Source organism: Cnephaeus nilssonii, assembly GCF_951640355.1.
Source record: "Cnephaeus nilssonii genome assembly, chromosome: 17".
Taxonomy (NCBI): Eukaryota; Metazoa; Chordata; class Mammalia; order Chiroptera; family Vespertilionidae; genus Cnephaeus; species Cnephaeus nilssonii.
Window position 1 is genome coordinate 1,606,712 of NC_137088.1, and position 15,215 is coordinate 1,621,926.

The 15,215-nt window shown below is 53.5% G+C and overlaps 2 protein-coding genes across 2 annotated transcripts in view; both read right to left on the bottom strand.

The window, feature by feature from the left end:
• Positions 1 to 3,787: 3,787 nt before the first annotated feature.
• Positions 3,788 to 4,928, bottom strand: GPX1 (glutathione peroxidase 1). Its single transcript, XM_079795566.1, has 2 exons — positions 4,613 to 4,928; positions 3,788 to 4,349 (listed from the first exon to the last, which is right to left on the bottom strand). Exons 1-2 carry the CDS (start codon positions 4,871 to 4,873, stop codon positions 3,990 to 3,992), a joined length of 621 nt encoding a protein of 206 aa, XP_079651692.1. The 5' UTR covers positions 4,874 to 4,928; the 3' UTR covers positions 3,788 to 3,989.
• Positions 4,929 to 5,824: 896 nt separating this feature from the next.
• RHOA (ras homolog family member A) overlaps positions 5,825 to 15,215 on the bottom strand; it is a 30,149-nt gene continuing 20,758 nt past the window's right edge. Inside the window, exons 3-6 of the mRNA XM_079795753.1 lie at positions 13,306 to 13,463; positions 9,370 to 9,490; positions 7,995 to 8,125; positions 5,825 to 7,041 (exon numbers count right to left, since the gene is read on the bottom strand). Coding sequence (XP_079651879.1) covers positions 6,868 to 7,041; positions 7,995 to 8,125; positions 9,370 to 9,490; positions 13,306 to 13,461 — 582 coding nt within the window. The 5' untranslated portion in view covers positions 13,462 to 13,463 and the 3' untranslated portion in view covers positions 5,825 to 6,867. The remainder of the gene's footprint in view (positions 7,042 to 7,994; positions 8,126 to 9,369; positions 9,491 to 13,305; positions 13,464 to 15,215) is intronic.

Below are 15,215 nucleotides of genomic sequence, written 5' to 3' on the forward strand. Positions count from 1 at the left end.
GCCTACGAGCTGGTGCTTTTTGTTTTTCCTTTCTCACATGACAAGTCTGGAATTAAGTTCTTGGGAAGGTCAAAGCTCAGAGTTTGCGTCAATGTTACCTCCAGGGCCAGGGCACCTGAGGACTCACTCACTGAGCCAGAACTTCGCTCATTTGTGCCCCCAGCTCCCCGCCTCGCGGCCCTGACTCCAGGCCCGTGTCCAGCAGCTGGCTGACCGGCTGGAGCAGGGCTGCTGTGGGGCCAGCCCAGGTGTGTGGGACCTCCATGGGACAGCGTGCTCTGCCAGCCCGTTTGGAGATGGTCAAAGTGCTCAGACAGGAACCCCACCCATCCCTGAAAAACCCACGCCGTGTTCTCTCGGGGGACGTTTTAGCCCGGTATTTTTGTGTTGGCTTTTTCCAGTCCAAAAGTTAACATTCATGCAATTTATTAGGCTGATCTGACCAGGAATGTTTCTCTAAAAATAATCTTGCTGTAAATGTTGTTTTTGAAACTACGTTTCCACAGAATAAGGAAGTCATCCGATAAAGGACTAATTGTGCAAGGAGTGCCTGACCAAATGTTATCAGATTATTTAAAAATTGAGATGTAACTAACAAAATTGTAAAACATTAAAATATTGTACATCGTAGTGACTTAAAATACATGTACATAATCTTATCAGGCTTAACATTTAAAAAAGGCAAACAAACAGCATTTCCGGGAAGAAGCACTAACATGGAAGTTTCTGGACCTCGTTGAGTAAGAGCAGGGTCCAACCCCTTCTGAGAATAGCTGGCCTGCACACCACTGCCCGCTCCTAGGCAGCCACTTCTACCCAAGGCAGCGCCTCAGGCCGGCGCCCTGGGTTCCTCCCATTTTACTGTTTATGCCGAGTCACCGTGGGGTGGGGTGGGGTGGGGTGGGTCAGTTACATGGTTGGATGATAGGGAATGCGTGTGTGCAGGAAAGTGTGTGTGTCTGTGTTGGGGAAGGTGTCCGGCTTCCCCTGGGTAACTGGCTTTGTTCGGAGTCTTCCTGAGGAATAGAGTGGAAAGGACTGTCCATGAAGGGAGGGAGGCAACTTGAAGTCTGAGAATACTCACCCACCAGGGTCAGCTCAGCAGGTCCCCCCACCCCCCGGGTAGCCCAAGGCATAAACCGAGAGGGGAAAGAGTGGGTGAGGAGGGGGAGTCCCCAGCCAGCCTGGGGAAAGGCTGGAGGCAGGTCGGAAAGCTCTGGGTTCCCATCCTAGAGCCGCACCAGGTTGTGGGGCGGAGCCACACTGGCCCTTTGCAGGAAAGGGGAGAATGGAGCAGGCATTCTCTCCGACCTCAGCTGTAGGTCACTGAGGAGGTTTAGCAAGAATCCAGGTGATTCTTTTTTATTTTTAAATATATTTTATTGATTTTTTACAGAGAGGAAGGGAGAGGGACAGAGTTAGAAACATCGATGATAGAGAAACATCAATCAGCTGCCTCCTGCACACCCCCTATTGGGGATGTGCCCACAACCAAGTTACATGCCCTTGACCTGAATCGAACCTGGGACCCTTCAGTCCGCAGGCCGACGCTCTATCCCCTGAGCCAAACCGGTTAGGGCAGGTGATTCTTTTTTAAAAAAATTTTTTTGAATTGATTTCAGAGAAGAAGGGAGAGGGAGAAAGAGAAACATCTATGATGAGAGAATCACTGATCGGCTGCCTCCTGCACACCCCCCCACTGGGGATGGAGCCTGCAATCCCAGTATGTGTGCCCTGACTGGGAATCGAACTGTGACCTCCTGCTTCATAGGTCAACAACGCTCAACCCCGGATCCACGCCGGCCCAGGGGAGTCTGGCGCGCTAGATATTTAGCTCCTGGAGCAGGACCTGGAGCATCAGGGCACTTGGCTCTCTGGCGTCAGCTCCAGCTGCCTCCCAGGAGCCACACTTGCTGGGGAACACGCACAGTTAACACTTGACCCAGCTGAACACCCTTTACAGAGCATGCCTTCCCTCGGTTCCCTGTCCCCGCCCCTCCTCCCCCCCGCACCTCTCCCCCACCTCACCCGGAAGGGCTGTGAATCAGGCCTACACGCCTCATCTTCTTCTGGCCGCCGTCCTCCCCAATGCTCTCACTGTTCCCCTGGCCAGACCTCTGTCTCCAACATCCTCCTTTTCTGAGCCGCTCGTAACCACCCGCCCTGAATATTGCCATGGGGAAGTCTCATGCACCGCACCTGCATCCCAACAACCCCCCTCCCCCAACCTGCTCCTCGTGTTGTCCAACTGTTGATGAGGCCACCTTCCCACCCCAGGCCCCTGCACACGGCTCGCCGCCAGTCTACCCTCCACCAGCCTGTTCCTCGCCCACCTTCGTGCCCTCCTTTTGTGGCTTCCTCCAGGAGGCAAAGCGTGATCGTCCCCCGCAAGCCCGGCCCTCAGAGCACCCGGGCGGCCTCACAGAGCTGACGGTGCCTTCAGTAACGACGCCGTCTTTCCGCCCGAGGACTGTGACCCTGCCCCAGCACAGCCCGTGGCACAGGACGGAATGGAGTGGCGGGCTGGGGGCAAAGGGCTTCTAGCGAAGAAATGGGGGGTGTAGGAGGTCACAGGTGGGTTGGGTAAACCCAGACACACCCAGATGTATAGGTTGCTATTCTCCATTCCAGGAATCAGATTTGGAGGCCACAAATGATCAAAAGGCCCTGGTCCTGCTTGAGGGGGAAGTTCTCTTCATATTGACAAACATTTGCTGATTCACGTCACATGCCAGGCCCCGTGGGCCCGGAGATGGCCAGCCCCAGTCCACCTTCCAGACTCTCATCCTGGGGGGAAGCAGATCCTGAGTTCTGAGAGGACAGGTAGGGTGGGATCCAAAGGAAGAACGGAACAGATGCAGAGGCCTTCACCCCTAACCTCAGGGCCGAGGAGAGGGGGAGGGCGCAGCAAAGATTGCAGCTTAGGGCTGAAGGAGTCCCGAGAGTTGGTTCAGACACAGAAGAGACCTGAACCACCGCCGTGGGCGTGAATGCCAGGGCCCCAAACCTCTGGCCCACATTCATGCACCTGGGTCCTGTCTGCCCCCGGAAGCTGCATCCGAGCCCTGGAGAGGCCCTCACGCTTTGACAGGAGGTGGTCCCAGGGCCGCAGGGGAGATTACAGAAGCAGGACCCACAGACGGTGAGGCGGGACTTGAGCCACACCTCAGAGGCAGCAGCTGGCCTCCAAGATAAGTTCCTACCCGGAGCCTGGCCCTGCATTTGCCACTAACTGCCAAGTGCCATGCAGGGCGCGGCCAGAGGGCCAGTGGCATATACTCTTCTCCCTCCGCATACACGAGAGGCAGCAACGGTGAGGGCAGCATCGGAGCGGATGGAAGCACCAGGCAGCAAAGTGCAAAGGTCCAGCAAAGGAACGGGGAGAACGTGTCCTGCTGCATGAGCTCCCGCCGTGTAAACCAGGCTGGTGCGGGCCCAACGCTCGGAGAAGCCAGACTCCCGAGTGGGAGCCTATGCGGGTGCGATTCTGTGTGAAGGTCCTTCACACCCAGCAAGCACTCAGGGAGGGGCTCACCGCTGGGCTAGGCGTCAGCCGCCTTCTCCCCTAACAGGTTCCCGGGATGGCCCTACGGCGTGGCCTGGGAGAGGGGAGACCCTGGGACAGGAGCCAGGTGCCCACCGGGGAGAGGGGCCCCCACACGCTGCAGAGGAGGGAGAGGAAGCTCAGGCTGGCCAGGAGTAGAGGGTGGGGGGCTCCAGCTCCCAGCCCCATGACAACGAGGCGATGGGAAGGGTGTCCCAGCGGACGCTGACGCTGACACAGACACGGGACAGAGTTCTGCTGATACCAGACGTTTATTGGGGAAAGCCATGGGTGGGGGGCGGGGGGGGGGGGGGGAGGCCGGGGCGGACAGGACCAGGGCCCATCTGGGGGGATTCAGCTGGACATCGGGCATTCCTCCGTGTAGGTTTAGAGGCAACACCTTCATGGATAACCCCCCAGAGGGCCGGTGGGGAGCGGGGGCGCCCTAGGCGCTGCTGGGCGCCTTGGCCAGCAGGGCTTCTATGTCGGGCTCGATGTCAATGGTGGGAAAGCGGCGGCTGTACCGGCGCACGGGCACGCCGTCCGGGCCCACCAGGAACTTCTCGAAGTTCCAGGACACGTCGTTGCGGCACACGGGGGACCAGATGATGAACTTGGGGTCTGTCATGAGCGCAGTGGGGTCGTCACTGGGTGCGGGCAGAGCCTGGCGCAGGAAGACGAAGAGGGGGTGCGCCTGCGCGCCGTTCACCTCGCACTTCTCGAAGAGCGTGAAGTTGGGCTCGAACCCGCCGCCAGGCCTGACGTACTTGAGGGAGTTCAGGATCTCCTCGTTCTTGCCGTTCTCCTGCGGGAGGAGAGAGCGGCTGGGCCCTGGGCCTCGAGCGGAAACCGCAAACGGGGGTTTTGGATGACTCACGGGCCCCGCCCACCTTGCACAACCTTGCACCACCCGGGGCGGGCCCGCACCCCAGCCCGGCCCAGCGCCGGGGGGAAGCGGGCCTGCGGCGGCCTCTCCGCGCCCCGGGCGTGAGGCTGCGGACGGCGACTGCCGGGCAGCGCTCCCAGCCCCGCCCGCGCCGCCACCCCAGCCCGCTCCGCCCCGCGCACCTGATGCCCGAACTGGTTGCACGGGAAGCCGAGCACGACCAGGCCCCGCGGCCCGAGGCGCCGCTGCAGCTCGTTCATCTGGGTGTAGTCGCGGACGGTCGTGCCTCAGAGCGAGGCCACGTTCTCGATGAGCAGCACCTTGCCCCGCAGGGAGCCCAGGCTCACGGGCTCCCCGCCGGCCAGCGGGCGCGCAGAGAACGCGTGCACCGAGCGCGGGGCCGCAGCCGCCTGCGCGGCCGCCAACAGCGGAGCGGCGCACATGGCGTGGGGAGGGCAGAGGAGGGTGCGCTGGGGACGGGAACACAAGGGGACCCGGGGTGCATCGCCTTTTAACAGGCAGGCCATGGCGTCACGTGGGACGCGCAGCTCCGCCCCCTCCGCCCCGCCCCATCCGGCCTCCCTGGGCTGGTGACCGGCGCGGCGGGAGGGGGCGACCTGGCCGGATGCAGACACCGCCCCGACCCTGCGGAGCTGCGGGCAAGTCGGGTCGGGCCCGGGCCGCACGGCCGGGCGCTGCTGCGACCCGTTATCCTGCCGGGCGCCAGGGCAGGCCTCCAAGGCTCCTGTTGGAGGCTGCAGTTGACAGCACCTGGCGCTGCTCCTGGCCCCCAGCCCTTCCATGTTGCTGTTCCCGCGTGTCCTCCTGCTACCGGTGCCGAGCAAGTTGTGGCTTGTGGTGATGGCGCGGTTGGCAGCACCTGCCAAGGCGGTTCTTCTAGGACGAGTTTTAGGAAGGTTTAGGAAGGTTGAGGAGGGTGGGCAGTGCCAGCAGGCAGCGCCTGGCCCTGAGGCCAGCGCCAGTTCAGTTCCCTGCACCGTGTTCAGGCCCAGCCCTCTAGCCCCCCTTCTCCTTGTACAGCCTAGAGGGAGGGCTCGCCCCAGGTCTGAGAACAGCCGTGAGCATGAAGGGCCAGGAGGGCCCTGCCGACTTCAGGCCATCCTCCGTACCCAACCACCTCCATCTGGAGCTCCGTCCTGGCGTGCCCTCCGGTCTCCGCAGTAGGCTGCACCGCCCGCCCGCCCCCCCACCCCCGCAATGCTGAACTTGAATGACACTAGACGATCGTCTCCATGTTCTAGGAGCCAGGTGGTGGCATCAGAGAAGGGTGGTGGGCCCGCTGGTACTGTGCACCCTGCAGGAAGCTTCGGCGGTGAGCTGAGCCCAGCCCACCCCCCACCCCCAGCCCTGGAGAGAGGAACACAAACACCGGATCCAGGAAGTTTAGAAAACTGCCTTTATTCTATTAGTAGTTGGAAAAGTTAACTGGTACAGAAAAACAGTTCAGTCAGCTGGAGGAGAGCCCGATGCCACAGAGAACTGGTGGCTCCCCCGAGGAACCTGGCACAGTGAGGAGCAGGAGACCCAGAGCCAGACCCGCAGTGCAGGGGCGGCAGCTCGTGCGGCCTTCGGAAGCGACTACAGGCCTCAGGCACGAAACCAAATTCCTACTTACTCAGCCCAGCTCTGGGGAGGGGTACGGGGACATGTGGGGCTGAAAACAGGTGACATGGCCATCTTTTATTAGAGAAACCGACAAAGCGGGAATTTTAAAAATGAATTTTCCATCTGACTTTATTTTCAAATACACTTTCTTTTTAAAAAAACCAATACACTTTCTGTGGGGATGACAAATATCAGTATTAGGAAATCCAATTATACAAAAAATACTACATCTAGTTTGGGGTAGATATATTTATTTTTTGGTAACATACATTAAGTGGCACTAATTACACAGTAACTATAAGGTAACTAACATGAAACCACAGAACTGTAACTTTGCCGCAGCTGCATGAACTTGGCCTCTGGCTGAGCGTTTTGGAAAAACGGGATGCCCACTCCAGAGGCGGACAATGCACCTGCTCAGGAGTGAAGCTCTGGAGCGGCAGCTCACCAGAGCACCTTGCAGCTGACAGATGACAGGAAGGCATGTTAGTTATGAAGTAGTTACAGCCTAACTCACAAAAGTTACCATTTCTCTTTCTAGAAAGAAGCAAGAAGTTAAGGAATTCCTTGAATTAGCGCCTGGTGTGTCGGGTGGGAGTGCAGAGGAGGGCTGTTAGAGCGGTGTCAGAGGACCGGCGGGCCAGGTGGGCTGGATCATTAATAATCATGGTTGGCTTCTAAATACTGGTAGCAAGATGACTTCTGATTTGTAATCTCAGGTAAATTATAGGTGAATGAAAGGCCAGGAATCATACGCTAGGATTAACGAACAGCACTTCAGAGCGAGCTGCGCGGCTGTGCCTGCGGCGGCTCACAACACAAGGCACCCGGACTTCTTCTTCCCACGCCTGGCCTGCAGAGCAGCTCTTGTGGCCATTTCGAAAACCTCCCTCACTCCATCTTTGGTCTTTGCCGAACACTCCATGTACCCAAATGCGCCAATCCTGTTTGCCATATCTCTGCCTTCTTCCGGTTTTACTGGCTCCTAGCAAAGAGAGAAGAGGGTTACAGACAATGAGTAGTTAGTTACCGCTGTGACATACATACAGTGAGTAGGTGTATTTAAATCCAGCTAAGACCTCTTTAAAAGCTACCACATCCCCAAACTGGAGTTCGGTCTATGAAATTCATATGCAGTGAGCCCCAACCCAATATAACGTCCCTCTCCAATGAGCTCTTCTCTGGGGAGAGGCCAGAGAAGCCCTGTAGGTTAACGTTAAGGAGGGAATGAAGGGCAAAATGACTCAAGCTGCCGATCCAGGTAAGCCCCTGGTCCGCCTGCAGCTTCCCAGAGAGAATGCCCCTGGGAGGAAACAGATCCTGACCTTGACATTCAGGCAGAGAAACCTCAGTGGGAGAACCTGGGGTGAGGGCCTCCAGACTCTCCTCCTGCGGCCACCTCCATCATCACTTTTTAAAGGCACCAGGGCTCTTTGCCTAGACTCCCTGCCCTCAGAATTGCCCAACCTTTCAGTTGCCACCAGTTTATTTTTGGCCTCACATACACCAAGGTAATAACTGAAGAGGGAACTCAAGAGCCCGATGAAGTTCCTGCATTTGGAGCATTGGCGACTGAGGTGATGGTCCCTTCCGAGGCAGGCAATCCGTGGGGGCACAGCACCACCTCACAGGGGAGATTCCGTCTCACATGACTAGACCCCAGGCAGTGAGAGAGAGGTTTCTGTTGGGCTCCCTGAACCTCCCCACGGGTCCTCGGGTTCAAGAATGCTACAAGACCTGCCAGTGTGGCTCAGCTGGTTGGAGTGCCGTCCTGTACACTGAAAGGTGGCGGGTTCGATTCCCGGTCAGGGTGTGTACGATCAATCAATGTCTTCTCTCCACCCCACTCCCACCGCTGCCCCCAATCAAGGACAACATATCCCCAGGTGCGAACTGAACAGAATGCCGCACGGAGAGAGAACCCGGCCCCGGCCATGCCTGCTTCATCTTGGCCAGCTCCCGCCTTGTGTGCTCATCGTTTCGAAGATCCTTCTTGTTCCCAACCAGGATGATGGGCACGTTGGGACAGAAATGCTTGACTTCCGGAGTCCACTTTTCTGGGATGTTTTCTGAAAATAGTGAAATGCACATAATTCGGGGATACATAAAGTCCTATCTTCAAGAATCTCCAAGATCCCTAATTAAACTACAAAGAAACGACTTGAGAATTATGCTGGACATTTTTTAATGGAATTTCACGACTTTTAAAACTAGTTTTAATTGTGCCGGGAAAAGGCAAAATTTACCCCCTACCCTTAAGCACAGAACCACCAGCTTCTGTCAGTCCCACCACCAAGCACAGCTCCTGTGGAGGGGCCCAGGAGAAGACTCCGGAGCAGCAAAGGATCCAGTCAGTGCCCAGGGGGATCCGCAATGGGGCCACTGCCCACGCAGGGAGGCTCCCGTGGCCATCACCGTCCAGCTGGCAGGGATTCTGACCACACCCCATTCGGGGGCTGCAGCTGGCCCGGAGTCCACATGTTCTCTCCACCTTGCTCCTGGGCCTCAGCATGTCCCTGCCCTGCGGGTTATGGTATTTCCAATGGCTCACGAGCCCTGAACGTGAGTGACAGCCAGCTCAGCTCCTTGCGGCCCTGGAGTATGGCTGTATGGACATCAAGGTGGCTGAGCGGGCTGGGTTCAGGCCCCACACCCTCCCTCGGACACCTCAGTGTCAGGGATGACTTTATAAGATGGGGAAGATAGTATACCTACCTTACACTGGGTTACTCTGAGGCAATGCATGTAAAGCACTTAGTGCGATGGTAATGTAAACGGTGCTGATTGTGATCTGAGACTGTATTTTATAAGCAAGCTGCTCACTCTCTGACTTTAAGGCTAGTGCCTTGTTTTATCGAGTGTGAGGTCAGCATTAGTCAGTCATTTTCTGAAGGAAAGTGGCTTCTGAAACATGTGACCAACTGAGCTAATATGGCAGGCCCAAGTCTCTCATTATTAGCTAAGACGCTTTGGAAAAGGGCTGAGAGAGGACTTGAAAACACCACCGGAAATAGCAAGTCCCCAGTCTAGATACAGGGAGGCAACACGAAGCACTAAAGAAAGGTACAGGCACCCTGAAAACCTTCCCCAAATCTCAGTCCAAAAGCTGGTTCTGTATTTGGAACTCCCTGCTTTACAAAGTGGACGCAGAGCAGCCACGGGAGAGCAGGCTGAAAGGCCCAGGCCGTTACACAGACTCAGGCGCTAGGACTCTGGCCACTGGCGATTCCTTCTCTGATGCTCGTGTCTGCTCGATGCCGAAAGGGCCTGGGACTGGGTGTCAGCCAGGCACGCAGGCTGCAGAGCTCCTCACCTAAACTGTCAGGGCTGTCGATGGAGAAGCACATCAGGATGACATCCGTGTCCGGGTAGGAGAGGGGCCTCAAGCGATCATAATCCTCCTGCCCAGCTGTGTCCCACAAAGCCAACTCTACCTGTGGGAGAAGAATGAAGGACAAAGGGCCAGGTTAATCCCACTACCCACTTTTGTGGCTTGTGTGTGTTTTTTAGAGGGAGGGAGAGGGATGGGGATGGGAGGGAGAGAGAGCCATTGATTTTTTTGTTCCACTTGTTTATGCATTCATTGGTTGAGATTCTTGTATGTGCCCTGACTGGGGATTGAACTCGCAACTTTGGTGTATTGGGACAATGCTCAAAACAACAGAACTAATCTGGCCAGGGCCCACTACCCACTTTCAAAAGGGGATGTTGGCCCAGCCAGTGTGGTTCAATGGTTGAGCGTCGACCTATGAACCAGGAGGTCATGGTTCAATTCCTGGTCAGGGCACATGCCTGGGTTGTGGGATTATTCCCAGTAGGGGGTGTGCAGGAGGCAGCTGATCAATAATTCTCAATCAACAATGACCATCCGGATGACCTTCCGGAAGAAGCCGGCGGCAAGGGCCAAGCCCCTTGCATGAATTTCGTGCATCGGGCCTCTACTTTAATTATAAGTAACATCCAGTGGATGAACGAGAGGGGAAATCAAACTGTAAATAATATTCTACCAGGTGTACAAGGCAAGACAAGTAAAAACCGAACTGTCATTTGTCGTCTCACGCAACCATCTCCATTTGTCTGGTCATGCTGCCCCAACGGGAACACATGGAGACTAGCGTGCGTGTGAGTCGGTGGGGAGGAAAGACACCAGCTGGGGTAGGAGCCTAAGCTGAGGGGAAGGCGCCTGGCTCCGCCTGGACTACTCACAAAAACGTCGAATGAGAGCGTCACGTCAGGTGGGAGGACACGCCTCTCACGCCTGGGCTCTGGGCCTGGGTCCTCTTTCAAGGTGCCCAGCACCGCAGCCGCCTCGCGACCTCTTCTGACCAGTGGACTGTCACACCCTCTGGGCAGAGGCCCGTCGGGCCCAAGGAGCTCTCCCTTCGGTGCCTGGAATACCCCTTTCTCCCAGCACCTCCACACCCTTCTTTCAGTCTCTAAGGTCGACGGCTGTCTCTTCCACCCTCCGCCCCCGCCCCGGGATGCGTCTCCTGCCACCTCCGTAGGCTCCTTGCTCTTCCATCTGGACACATCGTCAGCTTGGTGAGGGGCGAGGAGATACTGACCCCCCCCATCCTCACAGCTGGTCTGACCTCAGGATGGTGCAGCTCATTCACGCTCTCCTACATCCCACCCCCTGGCCCCTCCAAGCCTCCTGGGTGTTCAGTCTGGCTCCTGACGAATGGTTCCTGGGTGTGGATGCTTCCGAAGGTCCGTCACATGTCGAAATGGGCCTCCCCACTTTGGTAGACATGTTCCGGGACAGGGTCACCTGGACTCGGGATGCCTCCCAAGGCGCTGTCCACGCTGCTCTTCAGCGCCCCTCCCTGTGGGGCTCCGAGGTGCTGAGGCAGGAAGCTGGGCTGTGATGCCCTCTGCCAGATCCAGCACCTTCACTGAAGGGGTCCTCTCCCTGCTAGGAGGGCTCCCCTATCTTGCCAGGGTCAGCTACATTCAAAGCTGGCAGTGCAAGAAAGACTCAGGCCATTACGCAAGGTTTTAAGTCAGGGTCCCTACATTTCTGTGGATAAGATCCTGGTTGTTTCAAGACCTCCAGGTGCAGAGAGTGCTCCCAGGAGAACAGCAAGGCCATGACTGGCTCCAAACACGCGTCCTGACTTTCCCAACTGAGCTCACGGCACAGAGCACCCGACAGCTACTCTCTCTGGAGGGGATGACAGGATAAAACCAGCAACATGCATGTACCAGGCATTGGAGAAACCAACCGGGCCCTGCTTTCCGTGCCGTGTGGCAATCTAAGCTGGACAAGGGGGCCATTACCTGACAACAGGCGCAAACATCTCAGCACATTTCAACCCGTTTGTCACACTGGGCCAGGTGTCTGCACAAAACCAGTCTCCCAGGCCCCGGGAACACTCGTGTCCAAGCTTCAACGCAGAGAACGGACTCAGGTTACAGTGGCAGCACCCTGCACGGATGGACTCCGTGCAGGACAGGCCCCAATGTGCTGCCGGCTGAAATGCACTGTTGCCCCCTGATCTTTTCTTTTTTTAAAAAAAATATATTTTTATTGTTTTCAGAGAGGAAGGGAGAGGGAGAGAGAGATAGAAATATCAATGATGAGAGAGAATCACTGATTGGCTGCCTCCTGCATGCTGCCAACTGGGATCGAGCCTGCAACTGAGCACGTGCCCTGACCAGGAATCGAACCAGTGACCTCTTGGTTCATAGGTTGATGCTCAACCACTAGCCATGCTGGCCGGGCCCCTCATCTCTTCTTGACCAGAAAGGTGCCTTGTGTTTCCTAAAGGCACGAGAGCAATCACTGTGACCCCCACTGCAACGGGATAAGGACTGAAGACTGTAAGAGGAGGTTTTGAGTTCAGCCCACTGTGTAAAGTGCTTTGGTGCTTCCAAATGCTTGCAGTTACTTCTAGAACCCTGACGTCACCTGCAAAATGAAGGCGACTCAACAGTCAGGTGGCTTACTCATGATCACAGAACTCTCAGGACATCCTATGAGAAACCTGGAATTCCAAGCAGCTAGCCTAATGTGTTTCTACACAGGTGCCGCATGTGGGGGCTGAGTAACACGGGACAGAAAGAGATAGTAGGTAGCTGGAAAATGAGAAGGGAGAAAGGAGATGGAATTATGGAGCCAACTGATTAGGTGCTAGCCACAGACATGTGACTGAATGCCCAAGAGGACTGACTGTGTTGGAGAAGAAACCCTTGTTCTAGTTTTCTTCTCAGCTGACCTGTCTGTACTGAGAATTTCATTCCTCCCTGCAAGAAAGATGTAACTGAATCAACAGTGGCAGCTTGTTTATGTTAAAGACAAAATATTTAAAAAATCAAATGTGAGGCCTGGCCAATGTAGCTCAGTGGTTGAATGTCAACCTATGAACCAGGAGGTCACTGGTTCAATTCCCAATGAGGGCACACGCCCCGGGATGCACGCTCAGTCCCCAGTGTGGGGCGTGCAGGAGGCAGCTGACCAATGATTCTCTCTCATCATGGATGTTTCTATCTCTCTCCCTTTACCTTCCTTTCTGAAATCAATAAAAAAAATATTTTAAAAAAAATCTGTAGACTTCCAATAAAAATAAAAATTACATATGAGAATGTTTGTTGCCTACATGCCACACTGCTGATGGTATAACTCTTTGAGAGTCATAATAAATATGGACCTCTCAACCTAGTAATCTCATATTGCAGCACTAAATATAAAATCAAAGCCAAAAAAAAACACATATACTAAGGTTTTCCCAAATGAAATACATATGATTATGGACAAAATGTACATGCTAGCAATTTAACAATGAACAAAGTTGGGCTGTGGTAACAGGATGAGAATGGCTTTCTCATTCTAACATTCTTGTTATTGTTATATTAGAGGCCCGATGCACAAAGATTTGTGCAAGAACGGGCCTTCCTTCCCCTGGCTGCCGGCACCGTCTTCACTCCGGACTGGAGCCGCCTTTCCGCCTTCCCACGCTGCCCAGAGGCCCGGAGCTGCTGGGGCGGTGCAGAACGCCTGCATCCTGCCCTGCCCCCGGCCGCTTGGCGCCTGCATATACAAATTAACCCACCATCTTTGTTGGGTTAATTTGCATACTCACTCCTGATTGGCTGGTGGTGTCACGAAGGCATGGCCAATTTGCATCTTTCTCTTTTATTAGTGTAGATAGATTGTGTACTGAAGAGACAAAAAGGCCTAATTCTCTTTGACTACACGAATAGCCTAACATGTAAAATTAGTACCAGTTGTTATGGAAAGTGTACTCACCTGCTTTCCGTCCACTTCAATGTCTGCAACATAGTTCTCAAACACCGTAGGTACATACACCTCTGGGAACTGGTCCTTGCTAAAAACGATGAGCAAGCAAGTCTTGCCACAGGCTCCATCACCAACAATCACCAATTTCTTCCGGATGGCAGCCATTGCTGAAACAGACAAAGTATTATATAGACTGCACAAGAAGCCCTGATAGCTTTAGGCTATGAAACACTTTTCCAACCATGGGGCACAAGCCTCTATTAGCACACCCAAATATAAAATGCTAGTGCATCTTTCCAGTTGGCACCAAAATATCATCCCAAAGAACTTATACAAACACTACAGGCCCAGTGCACGAGATTTGTGCACGGGTAGGGTCCCTAGCAGCTGCCGGCTGCCACCTCCCTTCCCCCAGCTGCCTGGGGCCTCCCCTCCCTCAGTTGGCCAGCCGGCCGGCCCCACCCCCTGGCCAAACTCCTGGTCGAGGGGACAATTTGCATATTAGGCTTTTATTATACAGGATTATACTTAATGGTAAAAAACATGAAATCTTTTCCCCAAGATCAGGAACAAGGCAAAGATGTCCATGCTTGCCACTTCTATCCATCCAACATGACACTGGAGGCAATTAGGCAAGAAAATAAAATAGAAGACATACATATGGGAAAGGAAGAAATCAAACGATCTCAACTCAGATGACAGATGTGTACAATCCACTAAAAACTATTAGTGCTAATAACAAACTCAGCAAGGCTGCAGGGTACAAGATGAACATACAAAAATGAACTGTATTTCTATACCCTAGCAATGAACAAATTGAAAATGAAATTAGAAAAACAATTTCACTTACAATACCATAAAAAAGGAATAAATTTAACAAAATAAGAACAATATTCTGGCCCTAACCGGTTTGGCTCAGTGGATAGAGCATTGGCCTGTGGACTCAAGGGTCCCAGGTTCGATTCCGGTCAAGGGCATGTACCTTGGTTGCGAGCACATCCCCAGTAGGGAGTGTGCAGGAGGCAGCTGATCGATGTTCTCTCTCATCGATGTTTCTAACTCTCTATCCCTCTCCCTTCCTCTCTGTAAAAAATCAATAAAATATATTTTTAAAAAAAGAACAATATTCTGAAAAGTACAAAACATTGTTGAGAGAAATTAAAGAAGATCTAAATAAATATTACAACACATGTAATACTTCCAAAAATAAAGATTAAAAAAAAAGATTCATGTTTATGAAATGGAAGACAATATTAAAGAACCAAGTTGCAGGACTCACACTTCCTGATTTTAAAACTTAATACCCCCCTACACACACAACAACAAACTACAGTAATCAAGACAGTATTTCACTGTCATCTAGACAGACACAGATCAATGAATAGAACTGAGTCCAGAAATAAGCCCTTATATTTAGAGTCAAATGATTTTCAACAAAAATGCCAAGACCAATGGAGAAAAGAAGTCTTTTAACTCAAGATGGATTAACAATTTTTATTGTCTAGTTTAGTGGCATTACATATATTCACATTATTATGCAGCCATCACCACCATCCATCTCCAGGACTTTTTTCACCTCCCCAAACTAAACTCTATACCCATTAAACACTACCTCCCTACCCCCCTTTCCCCTCCCTCTGCCCCGGCAACTACCATTCTACTTCCTGTCTCTATGAATTTTACTTCTCTAGCAACCTCATATAAGTGGAATCATACAGTATTTGCCTTTTTTTTTTTTTGGACTGGCTCATTTCATGCAACATCAAGTCTTGAAGATTCAAACGTGTAGTATGGGTCAGAATTTCCTTTCTCTTTAAGACTGAGTAACATTCCATTGTATGTATATACCACATCTTGTTTATCCATTCATCTCTTGATAGACACTTAGGTTGCTTCCACATTTCAGCAATTGTGAATAA